Source organism: Limulus polyphemus, unplaced genomic scaffold (genome assembly GCF_000517525.1).
Source record: "Limulus polyphemus unplaced genomic scaffold, Limulus_polyphemus-2.1.2 Scaffold1158, whole genome shotgun sequence".
In the NCBI taxonomy this organism is placed as follows: Eukaryota; Metazoa; Arthropoda; class Merostomata; order Xiphosura; family Limulidae; genus Limulus; species Limulus polyphemus.
The window spans coordinates 109863-119399 of record NW_013666768.1 but is presented as its reverse complement, the minus strand read 5'-3'; the positions used below and the strand labels follow the sequence as shown (position 1 = coordinate 119399).

General features: G+C 33.3%; 1 protein-coding gene across 3 annotated transcripts in view; it reads right to left on the bottom strand.

Annotated features, from left to right (window-relative positions):
- LOC106462404 (cyclin-dependent kinase 7-like) overlaps positions 1-3533 on the bottom strand; it is a 64137-nt gene extending 60604 nt beyond the window's left edge. For all 3 annotated transcript variants that reach the window (XM_022389660.1, XM_022389659.1, XM_022389658.1), the window contains exon 1: positions 3269-3533. In XM_022389660.1, coding sequence (XP_022245368.1) covers positions 3269-3331 — 63 coding nt within the window. In that variant the 5' untranslated portion in view covers positions 3332-3533. The remainder of the gene's footprint in view (positions 1-3268) is intronic.
- Positions 3534-9537: the final 6004 nt, after the last annotated feature.

The window sequence follows — 9537 nt, the reverse complement described above, 5'->3', positions numbered from 1 at the left end:
CTTGTATTCAAACAGCATTACAGCCATAACTATAAGGGATTAGAGTATACTAAACTTTACACATTATATAGGCTACACTAACGTGATGTTTAGGCGGTTCGTTTAACTATAATACTTGATGTATGTTTTTGGGAGGTGGTTAATGAAAGTGTTTCAAAATGCAACATTAATTTCTTGACAACCTAATATATCACTCATTCAGTTACACCAACATTCCCAATTTATCCCTGAAAAAAAAAAATTCCACCTTTTGAAAGTGCTCAATTATAGTTTTTATCATTTTTATGTTTAGACTTCTTGAACCTGTGTGTTTTTCTGACATCATGAATATTAAATGTATCTAATTCCATTTTTCTGTCACAAGAAGCATCTCAGATCTGAATTCTTCACTGCAGAATTTTCTGACTTCTGAAATGGGCTGCTGCAGTTTCCAACTAATTAGAAATACATACTATATATAATTACAAGCAAGAATACATAATTTCAACCTCCTACCTTCTCTATTTGCTGATATATCAACACATTTCTTAAAGCCATCAGAGAAGCCCTCCTCCTCTCTTTCAAGTTTTACAGAATGTTTGCTAATCAACTTTAGATGGCTGATGAACATCTTTATAACCAACAGAAAGAGCAGCTTTACCTCCATATCAAGCTTACAACCATTCTTTGGAATTTTATGAGGATAGTATTCAATTGATAGAAATGTTATGTAATCATGCTTTTACCCCTCTGAAAGGTTATTACAGGAATTTTGTTAACCTATTTATAACTTACTTAGAAAGCTGCATTCTATTCTAATGCCTGATATATCTTGTGTTTTAAAAATGCATATTTGAACACTACACTAATGCTTTTTGGACACCTAAGTTTGTAAGACTCAGTGAAGTTTAGGGAAGAATGTCAAATATTTATACTCGAGTACAAAAATCTCAATATGCAACAAGTACCAGAAATCCTTGTTTATTACAGTATATTTTTATTTATTGTTACGTTTCTGTTAACAAAAGTAACTAAAACATAAAAATTATACTCTTTTAGTCTTAGCCTAATAAAACTTCAGTAAAATAAAACATCTAAAATTACACTAGTTTGAGTGCTGGTGTGAAATATGACACTAAATCACTTGCTGTTATGTTAGCTCTATGGTAAACAGCTAATGGGGTCCTGCTGTAACCTACTGTTTTTTAAGCAAGTATTACTGTTTCAGTGGTACAAAGTACAGCAATAAAACCATAAAATGAAAATAAAACAGATGTTTGAAAGGTTTACAGTTGAAAGTATTGAAATAAGTAATTTGGAACTTTTTGATCAAAAATGCAGTCAGTGATGAGGAAAAAATGGTTTGTTCATTTTATTTCATACTTTTCAACTTTTCATTTCGCTATACATTGATTATTTCTCTATAGTTAGTGCTGGAGTAGCAAAAATAAGAGATTAAATATAAAGTTTTCCTGAAAAACTTTTGAAATTGATTTAAGAAGTTCTAGAGGTGCTACAAATGAAATGTTAGAGCTGTACAGTAATAATAAGTATTTTTATTCTCAGCATGAAAATTACCTATCGCTCAAGGCTATCTCAGTAAAGGCTTCAGAAATTCATAGACAAATCTTTAGTATAAATACTTTATCAAAAAAACCTGATTTTCTGTGTACAACAGACATGTAATGTTTACTAAAAGCTTACCAAATTTCAAGATAGACTCGGTAAATTTAAAGTTATAGTATGTACAGTTTCACAGTTCCAAGGTTGGTCAAATCAACAAATTTCATTCTTGTAAAAATTAAGAAAGTTGTTGCCTAAGGCTTGTAGCCCTGATACCCTATTTGGATGAGCACCAGTCTTAAAGTCTTGGCACAAATTGGAGATTCAGGATTCAAGCTCTGGTCAGTACAGACAATTATTTACTTAAAATTAAAATTGTGAAAAATTGATACTGAGTAGTCTACTAAATATTGTTCCAAATTTTACTTGTATTTTTTATATCTTCATATTCCCTTAGAGTAGTACAACTTTTTTGGATTCTGGACTACCTCACTTCTATTTGAAAATACTTTACACTTAAATCTTTTAAAAAAGGTTATTTGGTCACAAGTAATATGCTATCCTAAATAAATGAAATATGAAGCCCAATATATCATTTTATGACCTGTAAAGAAGTAGCACACATAAGCTGGAAGGTTTGTATTGTAACACTAACCCATCATTTTTAAGACTGAAATCATAATGTGGTCTGTAGGGATAAAGGAATCATATTTATGTTAATTTGAAATGTATGTGTACAGAAAGTTCTTGGGATGCTACTCTTTAATAGTAAAAGAAGTGTCATCTCACTACATGTTTAATATCCTGAAATATGGAAGTGTACCTTAACTACTCGCATAGTCATTTAAAACTATAAATATAATCAACTAAAGTTTCTGTTTTGTAAGAATGATAACTAAAAAAAGATACAAGAAACACATGAGTTGTTTGAATGTAAATAATTAGATACTGTGATAGTATAAAAATCAGGCCTAAAGACTTTTAGATCTATAACTTATGTTGGCACTGCATATGAAGGCCAAAGTATGAAAACAATGAGATTTAAAATGAGCACTGCACACCAGTATTTGAAGGGAGAAAAAAAACATACATAAATTTCTTTTGTGCATAAACAAGTTCAAGAAACAGCTCAACTAAAGGACATAATAATAAAAATAAACAAAAAATGAAAAAAATAGTTATTTCATTTTAAGAATCCTGGTATTAGCACTTAAATTATTCTTAGTGTACAATAAACTTATAAAGTATTCATTACATCTTTTGTTCTCATAGAAATTGTAACATAAAACAAAAACTTATTTGAATGATTTGTCAGATTTTTTAATTGAATACTTCACTCTATGAAACTATTTTCTAATTACTTTTTAATAAATATTTCACAAAACAATTCTAAATACATAAATATAAGACCCTTCCCTATGAAATAGAGCTGTCATTTGGGTTTGTGAACAGTGAACATAAGGATATTGATTAAATTAAAATAGTTTAATTGGTATTGAAAGTGTATAAGGTATTAGTATTACATAGCAGATTTTCCTCAAGAATACAACGTCACAACTGTAGAACGCTCCTTTTATTAAAATCTCACTGTTTTCTTATATTCATTGCTTACAAATCAACTCTATTCTCAACAGATATCTATCTTTGTTGACAGTTGTCGTAATTTTTACACTAGGAGTAGGAGAGTGTTAATTCCAATAATTGTTTAACCTAAGGCTTAAGTTACCTGACCCTCGCCCAGAAATTCAATTTTTTCATATCTCTTCAATTTATCTTCCGTTACAGACATCTTAATATGAGGAAGTTGTAGAAAAAAAGTTGCACTTAGTTAAAGTGAGTGAAACTATACTGTCACCAGATGTAATTTTTTTCTTTTACTTTAGAAATAATTCTCATTTTCAATACCACAAACTGTTACTTCCGTACGATTGATCATTGCTAGCTTTGGTTTTCTTATTGAAATATGTCGCTGTGAGAAGCAAAATGGGGACATATATAATAGGAATAAAAACAAAAACTATTTCTAGAATATTCAAATCAAAATAAAATATCTAATCGTTCTTTATATTTCATTATCTCTTAAATTTATGTTGAAAACATTGCTTAGAGAAACATTTTAGTAACAAAATTCACTAATGGAAGATGTGATTTCTATTAAATAATATCCATAATGCCTTTTCTGGATTGGTATTTGGTCGTTGTGCGCGACCTGGGAGGGTCAGGTCCACAGCATACCTATTCCTCCCATAATAGCCCAGCATAGCCAGGATGGTTAGGGCGCTTGACTCGCAATCTGAGGGTCGCGGGTTCGAATACCAGTCTCACTAAACATGCTCGCCCTTTCAGCCGCGGGGGCGTTATAAAGTCACGACCAATCCCATTATTTGTTGTTAAAAGAGTAGCCCAAGAGTTGGTGGTGATGACTAGCTGCCTTCCCTCTAGTCTTTCACTGCTAAATTAGGGACGGCTAGCGCAGATATTCCTCGTGTATCTGAGCGCGAAATTCAAAACAAACCAAACCAAACCTCTCAATATCCATGATGTTTAAGTGTTTGTTTGTCTATTTATTGAATTTCATGTAAAGCTACTCGAGGTTTGTCTGCGCTAACCGTCCATAATTTTGAGTTGTAGGCTAGAGAAAAGGCAGCTAGTCAACACCACCTACTACCAACTCTTGAGCGACTCTTTACTAACAAATAGTGGGATTGAACATCATCACTTTATAATGCTCAAACAGCTAAAAGGGCAAGCATATTCAGTGAAGGTGCTCGATCCCGAGATCCGTTCATTGCGAGTCGAGCAACCTAAGCATTAGGTTATGCTAGGCCATTTTGAAATGTAAAATCAATATAGAATATACAGTTATTCACATGTGTTGCAGATATACAAAAAAAAGAGCCTTATTATAAAAATAAAAAAAATGGGTGTTTGCCCTCTAGGAAGGATAAAATCTATTAGTACAGTATGCCCTAGAAACAAATATTTTAAAATGAAAATACATTTCCGATGCCAAATTCTGCTAAGCTGTAGTTTGATTTGCCGCCTCTCGTTTCCATATTTTTTTCTTTTTGTTTTCCGTCCCACTCTCTTACACCAATTTGTTACGTCTCCGTTCATTAGTTAATGTTTCGTAAAAATTCTTTCCGAAGAAACTTTACCGATACAAGCCCTTTCTTAAATAAAACTGGTTTATTCTTTCTGAATACAACTTTGCGATACACTTAATTTCAACAGTCGCGCTATAACAAACGCTATAATTCACAACGAACGTTTCACGTGCTCAACAATATTCTCTCTCCGCAGTTCAATTACACATTACCTTACGTTGCTTCTTGGCCGGTCTTATATATACAAGACTACCCCAATCTAGTAGTCTCCGACATTTCGTGAAGGTTCGAGAAGGAAGTGGCGTGATACAAGCGTCACGTGACCTGCGTTGTCGTAACAGTATTTATTCTGAAGTTGTTCTTTGTTCTGCGTTTTCACAGATTTCATAACATGTTCTAGCTCCCTTTGCTCCTTTGTTCTCGGGTACATAATATCTGCTGTGCCCATGGGGGATATTGCTCCAGTATTTCACGTTGTGTAAGGTCGTCGACAACAATGTCCTTCATCTGTTGTTCACACAATGGTTAGAGGTAATGGCTTCACATATACTGAAACGAAAGTGACAGTGGCGTGAGTATCACTAGTTGCTCTGTGTCAATGCAACATTTATTGTGAATTAAGAAATGTTGGTTTGAAACAGTCTGGAACAGGACCTTGAAGGAACAGAAGTTAAGAGAATCCAGTAGAAGCGACAGTTTCGTATAAATAGAAGCAAATGTACACATTGTGTTTGTGTTTAGTGCTATAATAATGATTATTAATTTTTCATTTAACCTTGTACTCAATCTCAATATCCATTTAACATCATGGATCACTTAGTAAAAGATTTAGCATTACTTCATAGTCGATATCTGGACTGCATCTCTAGCTATCAATTTGACCTATTCCACAGCCCGAAGGTTAATTCAGTTTTATCTGATTAATACCACAGAGTGGATCGGTGGGAGGAAACTTTGGTGCCATGACTGTAGGATATCGTATTATAGAGTTTTCTATATCTGCTGAAGTGTGCACTACTCTTTGCTTCAACTTTTTATGATTAAGTTTTTAAAAGGCTTCATAATTAAGGAAATGTAATTTTCCGTGACAAGAAAGATTTAAAACCAAAAGGAAGAATCAATCACCAATGGAAATGGTTGTCTAGAGGGTTGTTGGGTCTAGATGAAGTTCTCTCCAGAGCATAGGGCTTTTGCAAATGCCGCAAAAGTCCCTGACTTCTATCTTGATACAACTAATGACTCAGGATATTACAAGATTGTCATGGCCAGCAAGTCTCCAGATTTTAATCCCATTGAGAATTGTTTGGTAGAACTGAGGCAAAAAGTTACTAAACACGACCCTAAACCTGCTACTGTAGCTGAGTTGCAGCGCCTTTTAGTGACAAGTTTAGATGAGATCACGATGAATTACATCAATTACCTCATTGATAACATATCACGTCGCCTTGCAGAGGTTATTAGAGTAGAACGAGGACTAACCAAATATTGAATGTTTAATATGAACTGATATAAGGTTTCAGATGCTATTTACAATAATTTGCATATTTATATATGTATTGGTAAGGTTTTATTGTGATAGGTGAAATGCTGGATGACTCATCTTTCAACAGGTATCCGTTAAAATTGTTTGCTGTTCTAATAAGTCGTTCATGATTTCCATAGAACCTTGCTCATTATACAAATAATATATGTAGATGTTTAATATCACATAAATTTCTCAGTTTGACAGTGTTAAGTGTATTTGTATTCCATCTTAACAATAATGATGTTATTTGAAATAAAATAAGGAACAATTTTGCCCAAGACTGTACAGAAGTGATAAAACTTTAAGCATTTTCATGAATAGCTCTGTTATTAAAATTATATTATTTTAGAAATGTGTTAATAAGACAACTTTTGTATTATGTCACCATAATCCAGAAAGAAAGGGTATTCAATATTCAGAATGTAAGTAAGTAAACATGAGACAAGCAGTTTTCTATTGGCTTTTAAGGAAGTTTCATCAATAAACCTCACTGGTTAAACATGTTTATACAATATGGTTAACTGTTACCACTGTGAGGAGAAAGAAATCAGGGAATATCAGTAACATTCCTCCAGTCAAAAAAGGGTTAATACAATTCCCAAATTCTTGAAATTCTCTTCTATAAATCCCGGAATTGGGGAAGCTTTATTACCATACAGGATTTTGGGATCAGAATTGCAACCCCTATCTGTAATGGTCACATGGAAGGTTTATATTTCCAGGTATGTGTGATCCAGCTAGATTATAAACTCAGTTTTAGCACTTTCGAGCAGATTTGTTTCTGGCATTGAAGGAATCAGATCTTTCTATTGAAGTATCTTCTGTATTTTAATATTAATCAAATAACTGTTAATTGTGTGATTCATTTTCAAATCATCTTCAGATAAAATGTGCCTTCCTTTCTTTCTTTTATTAAAAAGTTTCTTTTATTTTTAATTTATTACAGTTTATTTTTCTTTTCAACTTTCATAATAATGCAATATTCATTGTAGATTATTAGCCAGTTTCTTTTCTCCTTTTCCAATAAGTAGATTGTTTTCATTTAACTTCATACCAAGTCTTGTTTAGTTGTTTCCATTTGCAAGAAATTGCTACATTGTGTCTATATACACTAGGTCCGCTAATCTCCAGTTATTGTGAAGATTAAGAAATTGTGTGTTTGGTGTACCCTTGGACTACCACAAAGTGAAGAGTGTTGAGTTGTCTTCCTTCACAACTCCAGTGATGAGTATCTAACTGTGAGGAAGAAAGATGGCTTCAGAAAAGAGTATTGAGTATTCTATGTATATACTTTACTATTGCCAATCTTATAATCTTTACATCTGTCTTACAGAGGTGAACCTGGCTTTGTGTACAAAAACAACATACACTAACAAAGTTGGTCCTGCACAGGAAATGCACCTTACATCCACGATCTAGCTAGCTTTCTATTTCTGCATGTGCTATCTTCCTTGAAATCAAATAGGCTAATTGCCAATTAGCAAACGTACATCTTGAATGCTTTCACAACAGAAAAAAAGTTCATTTAACCAATTCTTTATATCCAGTCTGAGAACTCTGAAAAATACAATAATTTTAAAAACATTTTCATTTTAACAAAAGAATTAGCAAACACCATTGTTTGTTACATCTCCTTTCTTTTTCTTCAGGACAACCCAATCATTCATATATGTAGAACTATATAAAACCTCCAAATTAAACTTTAAGCATGTGTTGCTTAAAAAATAGTGAAGCTCACCTTTCTCTGGAAAAACTAGTTGCTCACAACTCTAAAAAATACAAAGGCAAAAACAACTTTAAGTATAAAAAGAAAAATGTTGCCATACAGCTCACCTACTCCATTTAGAAGGGATTAATCTAACAATCTATGCAAGACAAAAAATGAAAACTTAAACAGTGAAGCCCATCATAAATCACAATACCCTGTAAACAATAGAAAAACACAATACATGAAAAATAGCCCTTTTAAACTGAGATAGCACAGGATATGAAATAACTCTTAGATAAAGAAAACACAAAAATGACTTTTAAAATTGAAAAAAGTATCAGTGCAATTAGAAAATAAACCTTTTACAAAGTAATCGCATCAACATGGAGAACAAATCAATAAGCCCTATTTATATGTCCAACATGGCCAGGCGATTAGAGTGCTTGACTCGCAATCTGAGAGTTGTGGGTTCGAATCTCCGTGCCACCAAACATGCTCGCCCTTTCAGCCGTGGGGGCGTTATAATGTGCGGCCAATCCCACCATTCGTTAGTAAAAGAGTAGCACAAGAGTTGGCGGTGGGTGGTGATGACTAGCTGCCTCCCCTCTAGTTTTTACTGCTAAATTAGGGACCGCTAGCGCAGATAACTCTCGTGTTGCGCGAAATACAAAACAAACCAAAACCCTATTTTATAAGTTAAGGTAACCTTTACACATATACAGAGTATATATATATATATGTGTGTGTGTGTGTGTATATATATAAATATATATACAACTCAACATATAAAATTTTTAAACCTAACCCTTAACATAAACAACTGCAAATAAATATACATACACACATTACAAATGCGTACCCTACTTCTAGGCATATATACACCTCATAATAATAAATAAAAACTGTACCATTAAGTAAATAAATACATACATACATTTAAGGCAAGAAGTTGGTGTTACTCACCTGGATACACCCAGATAGCAAATCCTGTAATGCAGTTGAAGATATCAGGTGTGCCACGGTAAACAATCTCTCTAGATCTTAAAATATCTTTCTGAAAGTGTGCCACGTTCTCCTAGAGTCAACTCATCAACTCACTTCATTCTCAATGTGTATTGATCGATCTATATGCTTCAAATATCCTCCTCATCAATGTACAATGTTCAGGTCTCAAACCTCATTTTTACAGTAGCATTTTAGAACTGCTAGCTGAGTCAGCCTGAGCTCTATTCTTTCACTTCAGTTGGGGTTTTTGTGGGGAGCTTGATCCTCTAAACTTTTAACTCTGAAGCATCATAGGGACTGCTTTTATGAATGTTGAGGTTGATATTATAATGGACATAGTTGCAGTGGTCATGGTGGTTGTTATGGTCACTGCCAAAACCGAAACTGAAAAAGTTGGAAAGGCGCTAACCCCACCATCACAGTCTCTAAAGCCACATGTCAGATGCATCACCCAGTAATGCATTCTCATCCACAAGAAAAACTTGGTCAAGAGTGTGGGTTTAAGCAATAGTGGCTGGATGCAAAAATACTTCATCTTGGAAAGTCCTGTCAGGACCAAATTATGAAAACTGGGGCAATTTTCTAATAATTTACTAACATTAGGTCAAACACCACTTGAATATTGACCAAGTTACTTCAACTATTAAAAT